Raw genomic sequence first — 17,060 nt, forward strand, 5'->3', positions numbered from 1 at the left:
TGTTCATACTAAATTTATATTGTATGTTTATCTACTGTATGTTCACCAATACTGAAAGCATACAAAGTGCAAGGCTAACTGAATCTATACTGTACGTTCACCAATATTGAAAGCATACAAAGTGCAAGTCTAACTGAATTTATACTGTATGTTCATCTCAAATACTCCATGGTTAACTGAATTTTCTCAGTATTGTACTCGTACAAGCAATACTCCATGGCTCACCTGCACCAACAGAAGCAGCATCCAATCCTCTGCAATACTCGATTTCTCCTCCAATCGCTGCACAAAATCAGCTCACCTGCTTGCTTCAACAGACAGACATCACCTGTAAATTCAGAAGACAGACCTGCGCCGTGGGCGAGCGGGGAGCAGAAGCAGAAGCAGCAGCGGCGGCTCCAGTGGAGCGAAGAGTGCAGATCCTCCATCATCAGCCCGCCAATTCAAGGAGCAAGACAAGCACGGGGCAGTGACATGTGTGTGGAGCAAGTCTTCGTCTTCCCCATGCCCTGGTCGTCTTTCCCACGCCGCCGTCGCCGGAGCTCGAGGTCTGGAGGAGGTGCTCGAGGACGAGGAGCGGGTCATCGAGCGCCGCCGCCGAAGTCGGCAAGGCACGGGCTTTGCAGAAAAGGGGATCCCTTCCCTCTTTATCTCCTAGTGCGGACGGAGAGAAGCGAGGAGACGAGGGGGAGAAGGCGGCCGACGCGTGGCAAGGCGACGGAGCAGGCAGCGAGGCGACGGAGCAGACGGCACGCGTGACGAGGCGACAGAGCAGGCGCGATGGGCTGTTGGTCAACCACGGCGGAGATCGGGAGCCCTCTTTCTCGGCGGAGAGGCGGCGGCTTGGCTTGCAGACAAGCGATGGATTGCCTGAGGCTAGCGAGGAGTCCGAAGGCGAGCGACGAGAGGGAAGCGAGGCACGGAGCAGCAGGACGTTGGGCTGGTCGACGAGCTCGCGGCGGCGCAGGAACCCTAGCACGTGCGAGGGTACCGGAAAGAGGATCCGCTCGCGCGAGGAGAGGGAAGGGAGCGGTTCGTGCGTGGGGTGGGGTGGGGTGCGAGAAGGGAACCAAAAAAACCGACGAAAAAAACCCGGACGAAAGTGGTGGGACGAAAAAAAACCTGAAAGCGAGACTACCAACTGCTCCATTAGGAGTAGAGATTATCTCTGACGATAGCCAGTTGCATGTTCACAATCAAGACACAATTATCTTTTCACAACGGTTAATTGTATGTCTACGCTTGATACACAACTGTCCCAACTGTTAATGAGTGTCATATGTGGCGTTAAGGAAAGAGCCAAACGGCAACGTTTTCTATTTCTCTTACCTATATTCCCACTTTACAAGACAATCCCTCCTAGGCAAAGACCCGACCCAGTTGTATGTTCATCCTTAACATGTGATTCACCCGACCTAGTTGCATGTCCATATTCAACACACAACTTACACCCTGACACCTAGCACCAGTTGCATGTCTGTCCTCGACATGCAGCTTGGCCCTACCCTTCTCGCAAAAAAAAAACTTGGCCCTATCCGACGTAATTGTATGTCCATCTTTCGACATACAACTCATCCTGCCTAGTTTCATGTCTACCCTCGACATGTAACTTGCGAGACCCTGACCCAGTTGCATGTCCGCCTTGCTCGACCAGTTATCGCCCGTCACCAACGCACGAGGGGACTCGATCAAAATCTAAAGTCCTACTGTGTCTGACATAAATTGTTTTTAACAACTTAATTTTTTTTGTTGCAACACACGGTCTCTTTTGCTAGTTCTCTATGAAGGAAGTCATAACTTAAAGGCTCAAACTTTGTTGACCCTCATTTAGAGGCCATGTAGTATACCGAATAAATACTAGCGCTGGCGGCGGCAGCATGCAGCAATGCAGGTGATCAGAACAAAACCAGTTAGTCCTTTAGTGAACATAACATTAACATTAACATTATTATGGGCTGGAGAGGGGGCATTAGCCCCCTCCCCCACACCCCTCCCGCGATCACAATGACTATGAGTGTGAGGAAGACGAAGATGAAACAAAGGGCAACACTGGACTGGAGCTTCAGCCCGTGACGGGGGTGGCGCCACCGCCGTCACTCAACACGTACCACGTCCCCTACTGCTCGACAAGACCTCCTTGGACCATTATATTATTGGTGACCCCATGTGCAGCGTCCCGACCCTCGACACTTATCTTGAGTAGCTGCTCTCAGCGGAGCAGCCAGACGATGACTTACTGTGTACGCCTCGTCTAGGACGTATGACCTGCTGGGTGGTAATACGTCTTCAATGTATCTGCTTGTCCCCACAAGTCCTAGCCTTGACGAGGTTGTAGTAGAGCTTCGAAGAAGGTTGAATTTGGATGTACGAAAGTGATGGAGCTGACTTGATCGGAAGGTATAATGTTTGGTTTGGACAACACATTCATTGGAAGAGAATGCATCTTGTCTCCTAGTTTCATTGGGAAGCCTATAAGGAGAGTGTCTTGGCCTCACAAGATAAATCATTCGAGTTATTTGCCGCAAAGAAGGTTGGTGTTCTGTTGCACATTGACTTGAATCGGCGTGCATCTTCATGTGACGTTAGTAGCCTCATTCGGGATGATCCACATGTCAAACCGGAGGCCGATGTGTACGACACAACAATGATCCAACCTCCATTGAACAAACCTTTGAGCCACGTCTGAATGACCAACATGATAAGGAAGACTTGGACATGAAGGGTGATGAGTTCGATAATGATGAATCAGAGGCTTATCCTCATGACTATTATGTTGGCGATGTGGAGGCAAATTGCATGGAAGAGGACATGGACCATGCCATTCAATATAATATATTCTATGTGGGGGACTCTGAGGACGAAAGCTCGAATGAAGAAACAAATGAGGATGGTTTGACAACCAAATAAGCCAAAGCTTTCAAGAAGGTAATAGGTCGGGATCACGAGACGTCATTTTTCCGTGATCTAAGCCTAGCCGATAAGGCTATTATTTATGGTGGCACAAGTAAAATTCTTGCATCAAGGTGATCTTCAAAGCAAGATAACGGGCCAAGTGTGTATGGTGTTACTGAAGGAACAACCTTTGAAATCTTTGGTAGAACTTCAAATATGGCTCAAGGATTATGCGGTTAACTATCATCGACCATCCATATGGTGAAATAAATAGCGGAACAAGGACTCGAACCATAGTCACGTTGAAGGAGCCCGCATGCACTAGAGAAATAAAGGAAGGTGCCCTTTTATTTGTTAAGCGGGTTTTCTATAAAAAAACTTAGAAACCTACCATCGATCCTGCAAATCCGATACTCGCTATGAGACTCCCATATGAGCCGCACACGTGCTCCTTGGAATATTTAAAGAAGAGAGCGTGCATAGTTGATTGGCTCTAACTTATGCGTGATGTTGAAAAATAATAATTCCAAGAGTAGTGAAGGCAAAGGTGATCTTTAAAGAAGCTAACGTTACCAGTGACGATTTGTGGGGTATTTAATTAAATAATACTTTGATTCGCATGGCAACGCCTACCCATTTAGTATTGGATCGTCGTCCCATGGAGGACGTGTATGAGGTGTGTGTGGGGCGCAACATGGCTTCACATGTTCAATAACAATCATGCCTAGCAGTTGGCACCCGCCACCAACGCGCTCCAATCCTATGTGCCACCTAGCAAATGCCCACCTTGCTCGACCTGTTGCCGCTCATCACCAATGCACGAGGGGACTCGATCGGAATCAAAATCGAAGCCTAAAAGTCCCTATTGTGTCTGACATAAATTATTTTTAAGGACTTATTTTTTTTCGTTGCAACGCACGGACTCTTTTGTTAGTAATATCAATCGCATTAATTCTAATTTAGAAACAACATTAATTGCATTAATGCCAATCAATTAATTTGTTTGGAATCAACATTGATTGTTGTTAACCACAATCTCGCGGGACATACTTTGGACGCATAGGTCTCAAAGTACTATCAAATTGAACATGTGTCCCACATGCACGATTAGCGGTGCACGTCAAGCAAAAGCACAGGTTCGAAGAATCCAAATGATCACAACCATTTAACTACCTGTATGCAATGTCTCAGGCTATTCTGATGATGTATCCATCACAATATTAACTGTATTAATCATAATTTGGAAACAACACTAGTTGCATTAATGGCAATTAATCTTGAAATCAACAATGATTGCAACTTATATTTTAGAAACAACACCCACTATCCAGCTGGATCAAATTGGTGACATCTCTCGCGGAAGCTCAGCCAATCCATGTCTCCTTTCTCCGTTCCTTCCACTTTCCTTTTCATACCTCTACTACTATTATTTCCCAGCCTTCTATCTATCTATCTATGAACAAATATGAGCTGCCAAACGTGAAGTCAAAGTCGTCCTCCACGCACCGCCGATGTGCTTGCCTTTGGCTGTATCCTCTCCACAAGCTCCACTTTTTGTCCTACTAGTGCTGTTCCCAGCTCGCTCACCGCTGACCACCACCCACCGGCACCAGCGCAGCGGCCAACCACCATGCATCACCCCTCGCCCTTCCTCTTCCTCCTCCTCCTCCTCCTCGCCGCCTCGCCTCTGGTCGCCACTGCGGCGACGTTCAACTGCGTCAGCGGGGTATACAAGGCCAACAGCACCTACGAGGCCAACCTCCGCCGCCTGGCCGCCGTGCTCCCGGCCGAGACCGCCGCCTCCCAAGACCTCCAGGCGTCCCGCGGCGTGGGGTACTGGCCCAACCGGCCGCGGGCCTCCTCGCGGTGCTACTGGGGCGTCAGCCCTTCGTCCTGCGCCGCCTGCGTTGCCGGCGCCTTCCGGGAGGCGGAGCGGGCGTGCCCGTACGGCAAGAAGGCGGTCGTCTTCGCCCGCAACTGCACGCTCAGTCTCGCCGATTTTCCTCGAGCTCTCGGCTTCCGTGAGTTCTCTTCCTTCATCTTTTTTCCAGAAGATAATTAGGTTGGATCCACAGATTATTATTTTTCTGCCCACATTAGTCTCTCATCTCATCTCATTAGGCCGTGCTAAATGATCTCATGCATCTTGTGGCGGTCCAACTTTTTTACTTGGTTTGGGATCGATTGCCGCACTGACCTTGCGGCTGTGGCAGACCAACATTACTAGGATTAGAGCCTCTTAGGATTAGGAATTTAGGATTATTGTGAGCTTGTTTAGTTAACAGACCACACTTGCATGCGCTTGTGATTACTCGTGGAAGAAATTAGAAGTTCAAAAACTATTTGCCCATAAAATTGTTGTACACGAGAATGTGTGTCTAGAGTCTAGACGGTGGTAAGACCGTAAGAGCATCTCTCTAGCAATTCCCTACAAACTTGACTCCTCAAAGAATCCCTCAAGACCAATAATCCTAGACCTACGAAGGGTTACGAAAAGGCTACGTAACTTCCCTTAACTAATTCTCTGCCCCCCTGATTTTTAGTGGGGTGGGCCCCGCCTCTCCCCAAATCCCAGTCATACTCTGCCAACTGGCTAATTACGTAAACGTTTGGTAACACCCTACGTAGATGTAGCATTGCTCCCTCGAGACATAGCTCGTCAGATTTGAGGAGCTGGAAATTATGCGCACCATGCCCTTTTCCTAAAAGTCAACTCCTTATAGATCTAGACCCTATGTGGAAGTCTCTCTTTTTTTCTTCTTCCTTCTCCCCCCAAATCCACACTTTTTTTTCTCACATCAAGTTCGCGGCCAACAACAACTTCTGCTCAATAAATGATGTTTAGGAAGTAGTTAGGGCCTAGAGTAGATGCTCTGCAAAAGTAATTTGATAGATGCTCACCGAGTGTGGCGCACGTGTGCGAGAAAGGAGATACGGATCCCTAAAACTCAACTCTTTATAGATCTAGACCACATATGGAAGTCTTTTTTTCCTTCTTCCTTCTCCCCCGAATCCCCACTTTTTTCCTCACATCAAGTTCGCGGCCAGCGACAACTTTTGGTCAATAAATGATGTCTAGGAAGTAGCTAGGGCCTAGAGTAGATGCTCCGCAAAAGTAATTTCATAGATGCTCGCCGAGTGTGACGTACGTGTGCGCGAAAAGAGATGAGAATCACTAAACTCAACTCCTTATAGATCTAGACCACATATGGAAGTTTCTCTTTTTCCTTCTCCCTTCCCCAAATCCCCACTTTTTTCCTCACACCAAGTTTGTGGCCAACGACAACTTCTGGTCTATAAATGATGTCTAGGAAGTAGCTAGGGCCTAGAGTAGATGCTCTGGAAAAGTAATTTGATAGATGCTCACCGAGTGTGACGTATGTGTGCAAGAAAGCAGACGAGGATCCCTAAAGCTCAACTCCTTATAGATCTAGACCCCATATGGAAGTCTTTTTTTCTTCCTTCTCCCCCAAATCCCCACTTTTTTCCTCACATCAAGTTCGCAGCCAGCGACAACTTCTGGTCAATAAATGATGTCTAGGAAGTAGCTAGGGCCTAGAGTAGATGCTCTGCAAAAGTAATTTGATAGATGCTCGTCGAGTGTGATGTACGTGTGCGTGAAAGGAGATAAGAATCACTAAAACTCAACTCCTTATAGATCTAGACCCCATATGGAAGTTTCTCTTTTTTCTTCTTCCTTCTCCCCCAAATCCCCACTTTTTTCCTCACACCAAGTTTGTGGCCAACGACAACTTTTGGTCAATAAATGATGTCTAGGAAGTAGTTAGGGCCCAGAGTAGATGCTCTGCAAAAGTAATTTGATCGATGCTCATCGAGTGTGACGTATGTGTGCAAGAAGGGAGATGAGGAAGTTGGCGTAACCTGTCCTCCATGGGCCATGGTTTGGGCACTTCTTCGACTGAATATATTCTCCTCTTCATTGTCCTAGTAGCATGATTGTATGGCCTAGAACACAATGATTTGTCGAAATCGGCGACATCAACCGACAACCGTGTTTTCACCGGAGCCACCATCACAGGGACCAATAGAAGAGAACGAAGAAAAATATTGGCGCATTTTTGCAGGCGGCGTGTAGGGAGTCAATGGGATGTTGGCGGGATCACTGTTGTTGGGGCGATATCGGACTGAGTCACCAGCGAGGTGTTGTGCGTTGTTGGGCATCGGGGAGGAGAGAGAGAGGGTTTAGGGAAACTTGCCCACAGGTACTCAAATTTGAGCAGGTTCGAATGGTTTAAAGAGTTTCTTCGCAAATTGTTGAGGTCTAAAGGGGTTAACTCTTCAAAAGAGGATCGTATGAGAAATTTTTAGAAATTTAGGGGAAGGGCTCGGAAACATCGTTCCAAGGGAGTCAAACAGAACAGAAGTGGAGAGCTTTACCTTGGCATTGAAGGTCATCCCGAGCACTCCGTAGGTCTTCGGCTTGCACATGTCGATCTAGCGGAAGAGGTGCTTGGCGCTCGGGGTCTTGTCTTACATTCCACAGGAAGTCCCTTCGGATTTGTTTTTCCCACACACTTGACCAGCCAAGCAGGAGGGGCAAGCATAATTAGTTATAACTACCATGGCGGAGAGGGAGGAGCAGACAAGCTCAACACAACCAGGAGTGCGATGTGATCTACAATCTTATTCCACAACCTTACATGGTTGTTATTGACATCCATATATATAGCATTCCAAGGTTCTGCTTCTTTTCTTCCCCATATGCTCGAATTATGGGTATGCACATTCTTCCTCAAACATGAACCGAGGAAAGCTAGGTAATGCATTAACGATCAACTATGCTCACATGGAAGCTTTATGCATTTGCATTCCGCAGGCACCATCAGTTGGCTTGACCTCTTGGGTCCGGGACTCATATTTCAAGCAATTGGATTTGCATGGCTTTTCTTCCTGCTTCTGCAAGAATGGCGTGATAAAAGAAGAGCCTCTATGATGTAAGTTTCAAGAGGCACCACATTTGATGTTAAGTTGAGATAGGAAAATAATAGATGAAACGATCTACTTTGTGAATAGGAGCATATGAAAATTAATTTCCTTACCACTTACATGATGCAGGCGTTGTAGCTCTCTTCCATCCGGAGATCAGTAGTTGATCAACTTGGTCAGACTATTGGATATCAGCCTATTCCCAACAAGAGGAAACACTAATCGGGCTCTACAAGAACGCTCACATGATTACCTGAATCGTGATTTGATGTTTTTTTTGGCAAAGAATGGTTTGATATTGTCCTCCAATTTGAATGTTCGCATTGGTTATGAATAATTTCCAAGGTCCACTTCGTTTGTTCCTTTTGTTTTCATCCTATCCTTCGATGCTCCAAATATGTATGTATTTCCAACTTGCCAGAAACAGAGTTCCAGCTTGCGGCAGATATTAACTGAACACTCCTCACTTTCATCATTAAACTCTTAAACCTTGGTTGGATCACTGCTTTGTGTCATGGGCTCATTTCTCAGAAATATGTTGGATATGCAAATCGCAGGAGATAGCACTATGCAAAGTTCAGAGAAAAAGCGGAGGGGGCCGTAAAATAAAGTTCTGAAGAAAAGAAGCAGTAAAGTTGCCATTGACAATTTGACTGGAACTAGTAGGGTTTTGGGGTTTTGAGGATAGTCTCTCCACTAGGTGGAATCGCGCCTCAGCTTGGCGCATATATTATGGCACCGATGAAAGTGCTTCACTGAGCAGGCATATTAAACATAAAAGAACTGAGATCGAAGCAATTACGCCTCAAGCTCCTTCATTCAATAAATGTTCGATTTGCTAAGTGATATTTTCCACGGGCTACAGCAGAAATTTGCATAAGTGGTTAAGCAAAAAACATGTCTGAGCAAAGTGGAAAATTAATTCTGCAATGGAAAATAAATTTGAACATAAATCTCACTGTGACTCATCAAATCTCAACCTCGATCTGGGCTTACATGTTGATCGCATTTATATTTTCCCTGCATATCTCTGCACACAATACACATGAGCCAAAATAAGAAAGGTGAACTTCAAGTGATAGAAAAGGGAAAAACTGGTGTAAAGATTCGGAAGAGGGCACTACCTCCTAGGGGAAGCTATAAAAATTGTTTAACTTGCTTTTCCAACTGAGCTCTCATACAGATTTGTTCAGATAAATTAAAATGATTTGCTCATAATATCATGTTTTTACAGGCCTCTTCACACGTTGTTGCTCGCTTCCATCTTGTTCTTCTCCGTCGAAGTGCAGTTGTGTGGGTGCATAGATAAGAGGATAAGGAGAAGTGTTGCTCCGGCAAAGGATTGGGGTACGTATTTGTAGTAGAACGGTTATAGTAGGAGCGCTCTCGAAATTTGAACGTGTTCAATGCACACACGTAAGAGCAGCTCCACGCCATCGCCGGCGAAGAACATGAGCATACCGAGCAGTCCCACCTGGAAGCTGGCGAGCACGTACAACACGGAGCCGCCAAGGACCAGCCCCATTGCTAGCTTGAGCTCGCCCGGCGCCACCACGCACACATTGCTGTGATTGTGCTGCCCTGCCACGGTGCCGCATGCGTGCGGTGCAGTCAACATTCTGCCCTAATAAGGATTCATGGTTCCCCCACCCGGTTCAAAAAAACTAGGCCTAGAGTCCTAGTCACTGCCCATAGCACATACTTTTCATACGAGTAATGCTACATCTATGAAATATTACTTTTTTGTTACAAATAAGTTGATGTGGAGAATTGTGATTGGTAATAGGGGGATGAAGGGGCCCACCCCAGTTGAATTCAGGGGGGAGAGACATTTGTAAATTTCTGTAGGTCTAGCATTATTGTACTTCATACATGTATTCGACATATACAACTGGTGTGCGAGATGAACTCCACACTTCCACCTTAAGGAAAGCCCACCATGAACTATGGTACTACTACGCTACCAGTTGTGCTTCAATGCCGGTGTCACCATGATGGAAAAAGGGTTCATACTCTGGTGTTGTCTGGGATACAACATATGTAGATACCAAATGGCCAAATCTTAGGCAACATCAATAATGCCAGGGGAGAGTTATTGGAATAGGAGACGACGAACTAAATCTTTTTGTGACAAGGCAAAAAATTTGCCATTTTTATTGATCAAGAAGAGGGGTTTGTAGACACACCTTCAAAGCGTCACAACGATAAAAAATTACTCTCGTGACATTACATTACTCAAGCGCTTGACACCCGCAAAAGCCCAAAGCAAAGCTTCCTTCTTAATAATGCTAACTATCACTGCCACCAGCACTGCTTTGTTTATAAAGATGCGTGTGTTCCTTTCTTTCTAAATCTCCAATCCAACAAGGTGGACCAAGGATGAGAGAGCCTTTCTTTAATGTGCATTGTTGATGACTCCTTCCCACTAAGCCTTGCCCGTGTGGAAGTTATGTCGGTTCATCGCGTCAACTTGAAGATCCATCCAGGAGAACAACTCCTTCCAAATTTGAGTTGCGAACCGACGCTTGAATAGGAGGCGGGCCTCTGGTTCCTGCAATTGGGCGAGTGGCTTACATTTGGGGGGGGGGACCAAACCTTCTAGACCATTGCGTGTAAGTGTGATCGGGCAAATTGGGCCTTGTAGGCCAAGGAAGTGGTGTAGCTCCCCCATTTGTGAGCTTCCAAATGATAGAATTTTGAACACGAGGTTGTATGTTGACATTGGCCAGCTTTTCCAAAAGAGTAGTGAATTGCTAAATGTGAATGAGCGCCATCCCTGTTGGGTATCGATGTGATTACCCCAAGCATTATCCCTCAAAGCCTTGTCGACCCAGGTCCTTTTTTTGCCGGAAATCTTGATTTTTTTGGTGCAATGTCTCTAGGCCTCAACTCCTACAGCCAAGATGACCCCCAAATTCTCGTAGTTGTACCATCACCAATTGTAAGCTTAGTGTCCACCGCAAAGAGGTCCCGATCCTTATTGTTGTACAGTGTCCCCAAGCCAAGCCAAGCTCTCGGAGGGTCATCCCATTCAAGCCATAACCATCTCAAGAGCAATGCAGTAGCAAACTTCCCAACTTTATGAATGCCCAAGCCCCCAAACTCCTTACGCTTGCAGACTGGCTCACAACCGATTTTATACTTGCCACCGGACACCTTGACTGAGCCATCCCAAAGATAGGCGTGCTTCAAGGAGTCAATCTTCCTAAACACCTCCGCCGAAAGGTCAAGCGGTGTAAGATGATAAATGGTCACCGACGTGGGCACTACTTTGACAAAAGTCACTTGACTCGCAATAGCCACATGCATCCCCGTCCAAGGTGCAAGCTTCCCAACAGCTTTATCTTCCAAGTGTTGCAAATGGACCTTCCTTAATATTTTGATCGCAAGCAGTAAACCGAGATAACAAATGGGGTAGGAAGAACGGAAGGTCGGGAAGGACTGCATGGTGTCATCAAAATCATTGCCTTCACACGGATAGGCGCGATCAACTCTTAGCGCAATTAGTGACCAAGCATGTGTAGCGGCGAGGAATTGGAAGGGGCACAGAAAATAGCCGCATCGTCGGCGTACAATGAAGCTCGAATGCCAGTGTGTTGACTACCAAGAGGGTGGAGGTGCCCTTGTGCAGTGGCCTTGCTCAAAATATGGTGCAGCGGGTCGATGGTGAGCATGAAGAGCAAAGGAGACAACGGGTCGCCTTGTCAAAGGCCTCGTCCATTCTTAATCAGGTCCCCGACGATCCCGTTGAGGAGAACCTGGGAAAAGGCCAATGAGAGCAAGGCTGAGATCCATCCCCGAAAGCGAAAGGAGAAGCCATGATGAGTGAGCATGTCCATGAGGCAGTCCCAAGTAGGACCGGACACGAGCCGAGCCGAGCCGAGCCGAGCTTTGATCCGATCCTGGCTTTGGCTCGCTCTGGAGCGGCTCGGCTCGGCTCGGCTTGCTCAGCCAACGAGCCGACTTCAGGCGGCTCGGCTCGCTTCAGCTATGGCTCGGCTCAGACCGAGCCGGCTCGAAAGCCATTTGCCCCCAGAAGTACAGAACCTCTGTATATAGTCCAGTCTTGATTTTTTTTGTAGCAATTAAACCCATATTTTGAAAAACAAACAGTTTATATTGCTAAAAGTGGAACATTCAGCAGTCTATTATTTTAATAAAAGGTCATAGTAATGAAAAATAAGCTTTCGTCTATGAATTGTTCTACCAAAATTGTAATAATGGAATAGATATGAGAGAAAGAATTCACCAGCATTTCTATTTTTGGACAACACTTGCTTTGAACTTTACACAGCAAAGCATCAAATATTGACAGCCACACGAAGAAATTTTGCATAGCACAAAACTTACCACTTTGACATAAAAACTGAGAAAATGTTGATAGCGAAACAATGACTAGCGAAAACTACATAATACCAAGTTCATAGTTCATCACTAGTTCACAACAACATCGTTAAAAGTGCATGGTTCAACGCAACATCATTCAAGGACCGTAGTTCATCACAACAAACACATAATCCAAACTTCATCACAACAAACACATAATTCGAAGTTCATGACAACAAAAGAAATGGCTCGAGACGATCACGTTGCCCTCAACAATCCACATGACAAGATCATGTAGACATCCATCTTCAAAGTAGCAAGAGCAACACCAACATGACGATTATCTACATGTAACACAGATTTGGAAACATATTGGGATCATGTAAAGATATGAAAACTGAAACATGTCAAAAGAATAGTTACCAATTGTTGTTATCCCCCACATCAACAATCTTGGGCAACTTGATATTCTCAACATCGTCCTCCTCATCTTCATCTCTCTCCTAATTATTTGGAAGTTAGCCACATACAAGAAATAGACAGAAACCATAGAAGAAAACATAGGAGTCATACCACCACATTGAAGTCCTTGTGAGAACCTTTGATATAACTAGCACCGCACACCAAGGCTTCCACCATTTCTGGTTTCAGAGAACTCCTGTAGTCATCTAAAACCACACAAGTAGACATATCTAAGTTCAAGGATGATGACAAGTTAACATCCAATGTAACAAGTAGACATACCTAAAACTCTTCCACCCGTGCTAAAAGTTGATTCCGAAGACACGGAGGTAGCCGGGACAGTCAAGAACCTCTTTGCCATCATTGCCAATACGGGGTATCTTAGTGCATTTACCCTCCACCAATCAAGAAGATTGAACATAGGATCCATTGCCTCATTCAAGTCATCTAGATAGTTTCTAAGCTCACTTTTTGATGGTGTTGATGAAGTTGCTGATAAGAAGGACTGAAACTCACAATCCATAAGTGGCATCGAGGTACTTGTGTTGCAATTCTTCTTGGCTGATGATCCACTAGCTCTTTCTTCAGCTTTCTTATTTTTCGCAACAAACTTCTCATACAATGTGTCCAACTCTCCGCGCACAATATTCTTCTCAGTATTTGCTTTCCCCACATCATACATTTGGTGATAGCACCACTCAACATACCTCATCTTGTACCTTGGGTCCAAGATGGTAGCAAGCACCATGACATTGTTCGGCTCATCCCAATACTTGTCAAATTTATCCATCATTGCATCACCCATTTTCTTGTAGCATTCATCATCATGAGCCATGGCTTTTCTCAAAGCAATCTTGATGCTGACAATGTGAGGGTAGAATATGTTGGAGGTGGGATATAATTGCCCTGAAAACGCAGTTGTCACACGAGATAAAGAGAGGAGCAATGGCTTAATAACTTCAAACTTGTCCCATTCTTCTTTTTTCGGCTCCCATTGATAGTTGGCATTTGAAGCTGCATAAGAGGACAAGGCTTCCCTATATGGGCAGGCTGTATCAAGCATCTGGTACGTTGAACTCCACCGCGTGACACAATCAAGATGCAAATGGTTGCCAACCTCAACACCCAATATTTTGCAAGTCTCAACAAACTTGTGGAGGCGACTCGGTGACTTCTTGAAATACTTAACCGTCTCTCTCAAATTCTCTATCAAAGGGGCCATGATGGTTGTCCCATCTTGCACCACCAAGTTGATAATGTGTGCACAACAACGAACATGGAAATATTTGGCTTCAAAGTCCGTACCTACAAAAAAACAGCAAGCATATGACAATATATTCAACCAAAACAGCACACATATGAGCATGTGTTAAACCAAAATATCATTATTTGGACAAACAAAGCATATGTACTACAAAAACAACAAGAATATGACCATATATTCAACCAAAACAGCAAGTATATGAACATATGTACAACAAAAACAGCAAGCATATAACCATATATTTGAAGCATTGTCTAGTGTGATGGACAAACAAAGCATATGTACTACAAAAACAGCAAGAATATGACCATATATTCAACCAAAACAGCAAGTATATGAACATATGTACAACAAAAACAGCAAGTATATACCTCTCCGAACAGCAAACTTTGCCTTCAAACCTCTGACCGCAACATCATTGTTTGAAGCATTGTCTAGTGTGATGGATATCATTTTCTTCTCTATCTTCCATTCAGTCACACACTCATAGATAGCATCTGAAATCACATGCCCGGAGTGAGGAGGATCCAAATCTATGAAAGAAAGAACACGTGTTTGCATCTTCCAATCCTTATCTATAAAGTGTGCAACCACACACATATATGATATGGTCTGGTTGCTAGTCCACAAGTCGGTCGTCAGACTAATGAAGTCCACATCCTTTAGTGAAACTTGAAGCAACTCCCTTTCTTTCTTGAAAACCCTCATGCATTCAACTTTTATTGCCTTCCTTCCAATGGGTTGATAGTTTGGATTCAAGCACTTCATGAGAATGTTGAACCATTTATGTTCAACCATTCTAAATGAGTACTCATGGACGCAAATCATCTTTGCCATGACCTCCTTTATGAGGTCCTTATCATACTCAATGAATTGGACAGCTGGACCACTTGTTGTTCCATTGGTTTTTCTAAAAAATAGAGTAGCTTGGATGAGATCCCTATTAACCTTGTCCTTGTAATTCTTACATGTGTCCATATGTCTTCCCATGGATGAGGTGCTTCCACCTTGGACATATGCATATTGATTGTCACAATAATTACATTGTGCCTTCAACTCCATCAAACCTTCTTTCGATGGCACCTCTACCTTATGAAAGAAGGTCCAAACCGCCGACCTCAACCTCGAAGGAGCTTGACCTTTTCGCTTCTTGGCACTCTTTCGTTGCACTTTTCTTGCTTCATCCTCACTCGAACTAAGAAGTACGGTTTCTTGCTCTTGAGGCGTAGGACCAAGGCCTAGACCATCCTCGGACATGTCATCACCTTCGAAGGCTTCTTCTTCACTATCCACAAACCCATCCGAATCTGATTTGTCACCAGCCCCGGGCGGCACCTCAAACAAAGTATCTTGCTCTTCCTTGTCCTCCTCCTCATCCTCTTCCACCTCTTCATGATCCTCCTCCGCTTGCTTATCATGCTCCATTGCCTAGCACACAAAAACAACACACACACATGAGCTTGGACACACATATATTTGACTTTTGTATAGCAAAAACAGCACACCCATGAGCTTGCACAAACATATATTTGACTTTTGGATAGCAAAAACAGCACACACATGAGCTTGCACAAACATATATTTGACATTTGGATACCAAAAAGAGCACACACATGAGCTTGCACAAACATATATTTGACATTTGGGTACCAAAAATAGCACATATGAGCATGGGCACACATAAATTTGACTTTCAAAAAGCAAAAACAGCACATACATGAGCTTGCACAAATATATATTTGGCATATACATACCTGGGAAGATGTAGCCTCCCTCTCGTAGTAGTTTGCGGAGCTGCAGGCAGCGGTGATTGCGGCACGCACACCAGCGCCGGTGGGGTCAGGGAGACGTCGAGGCGGAGGTTTCTTTTTTACCCTATACAACAACTCAGCGATTGGGGTATTGCTGCAATCATTTGCGAGCTTCCTCGGCAGCCGCGTAGTAGCTGTTGCATTGCCCTTCCCATTCCCCTTCTGCATCCCCGAGACCGGCACCTTGCTCTTCATAATGGAGTCCAAGGTCCTCTCTATCTCCTTCTCTTTCCCATTCGCCTTCCCCTTTTCCTTGTCCATTGTTGCGACGATAGACATCTGCACACATGAGCAAACAACAAACAGTCAATCATCAACAACAGTAAACTAATTACATATGGAGTCAATGTGATTTTTCAAGCAAGTAGATTTTTTTCAAGCTCCTATGCTACATCAAGTAGATCATCAACAGCAGAAAACTAATTACACATGGAATCAATGAAAATTTTGATCTACCCATCCATTCTACCCTACAACTCCATCCATCCATGATCCATCCATCCGGATCTGCTACATCTAGCTCTACAGGCTATAATACATCCATCCATGATCCATCCATCTAGCCCTACATCTACATGACTACATCCATCGATCCATCCATGCATCCATCAATAAATCAGATGTGTCATGCATGCTAGTTTAGACACCTATGGCTAGGGTTTGGGAAGGAACAACCACATGAGCACATCCATCGATCCATTCATCCATTGATCCATCACACACGTACTAGTTCAGAGAGCTGCGGCTAGAGATAGGAAAGGAAGGAGGTACCTGCTCGTGCTCGTCACGTTCGGCGAGAAACCAGGGGAGGCGCGTCCGTCTGCGTCTGCTGTGGTGAGGAGAGGTGGCGCCGCCCGTTGCCGTCGAGCCTGTTGCTGTCGGAGTGGTGAGGAAACAGGGCATCCCTCGTCGCCGCCGATCCAGCTTTGCGGCGCAGGGGAGAGAAAGGGGCAAGGGGGAGGCAGAGCAGAGAAAGCGGCGAGGCGGCGCTGTCTCTGCGTCTCTCGTGCCCTAATGCGTGCGAGGCTGCGAGCGATGGAGATTGAGGATGGATTGGGCTGGGCTGCAAGCAAGTCACCGAGCTGGACCGGCCGAAACTCGGCTCGGCTCGCTCGCGAATCGGGCCTGTTTTCAGAACTGGGCCCGCTCATTTAACCTGTCGAGCCGAGCTGTAATGGGCCGAGCTGTAGCGAGTTTCGGGCCGAGCCGGAAAGCTCGCTCGTACGTCCAGTCCTAGTCCCAAGTAATAGAGTCAAGGACATTCTTAATGTCGAGCTTAAAAAGAAGCATTGGGTCTTGGTGGGCTGGAATCGCCGGGCCATACTTTTGGATGCAGAGGTCTCAAAGTACTATCAAAT

At 45.7% G+C, this 17,060-nt stretch overlaps 2 protein-coding genes across 2 annotated transcripts; one reads left to right on the forward strand and one right to left on the reverse strand.

The window, feature by feature from the left end:
* Positions 1 to 4,369: 4,369 nt before the first annotated feature.
* LOC125516731 (cysteine-rich receptor-like protein kinase 10) lies at positions 4,370 to 8,341 on the forward strand. Its single transcript, XM_048682060.1, has 3 exons — positions 4,370 to 4,913; positions 7,730 to 7,847; positions 7,969 to 8,341. The coding sequence occupies exons 1-3, from the start codon at positions 4,523 to 4,525 to the stop codon at positions 8,000 to 8,002; spliced, it is 543 nt and encodes a 180-aa protein (XP_048538017.1). The 5' UTR covers positions 4,370 to 4,522; the 3' UTR covers positions 8,003 to 8,341.
* A 3,853-nt stretch (positions 8,342 to 12,194) lies between these two features.
* LOC125515720 (zinc finger BED domain-containing protein RICESLEEPER 2-like) lies at positions 12,195 to 16,876 on the reverse strand. The gene is made up of 7 exons (XM_048681228.1): positions 16,474 to 16,876; positions 15,646 to 15,981; positions 14,263 to 15,319; positions 12,910 to 13,932; positions 12,739 to 12,833; positions 12,589 to 12,668; positions 12,195 to 12,509 (listed from the first exon to the last, which is right to left on the reverse strand). Coding segments are annotated over exons 1-7 (2,724 nt in total). The 5' UTR covers positions 16,606 to 16,876; the 3' UTR covers positions 12,195 to 12,508.
* Between the last annotated feature and the right edge of the window lie 184 nt (positions 16,877 to 17,060).

Source organism: Triticum urartu, chromosome 6 (genome assembly GCF_003073215.2).
Source record: "Triticum urartu cultivar G1812 chromosome 6, Tu2.1, whole genome shotgun sequence".
Taxonomy (NCBI): Eukaryota; Viridiplantae; Streptophyta; class Magnoliopsida; order Poales; family Poaceae; genus Triticum; species Triticum urartu.

Bases quoted from the DNA above. Each gene is read 5' to 3' on its own strand.
- LOC125516731 (XM_048682060.1), top strand. From the start codon at position 4,523: ATGCATCACCCCTCGCCCTTCCTCTTCCTCCTCCTCCTCCTCCTCGCC. The intron at 4,914-7,729 runs GTGAGTTCTCTT...TGCATTCCGCAG, and splicing joins TCCTCGAGCTCTCGGCTTCC to GCACCATCAGTTGGCTTGAC. The intron at 7,848-7,968 runs GTAAGTTTCAAG...TACATGATGCAG, and splicing joins AAAAGAAGAGCCTCTATGAT to GCGTTGTAGCTCTCTTCCAT.
- LOC125515720 (XM_048681228.1), bottom strand. From the start codon at position 16,605: ATGCCCTGTTTCCTCACCACTCCGACAGCAACAGGCTCGACGGCAACG. The intron at 12,834-12,909 runs GTATGTCTACTT...GTGTGGTTTTAG, and splicing joins CACGGGTGGAAGAGTTTTAG to ATGACTACAGGAGTTCTCTG. The intron at 12,669-12,738 runs GTATGACTCCTA...CCAAATAATTAG, and splicing joins ACAAGGACTTCAATGTGGTG to GAGAGAGATGAAGATGAGGA.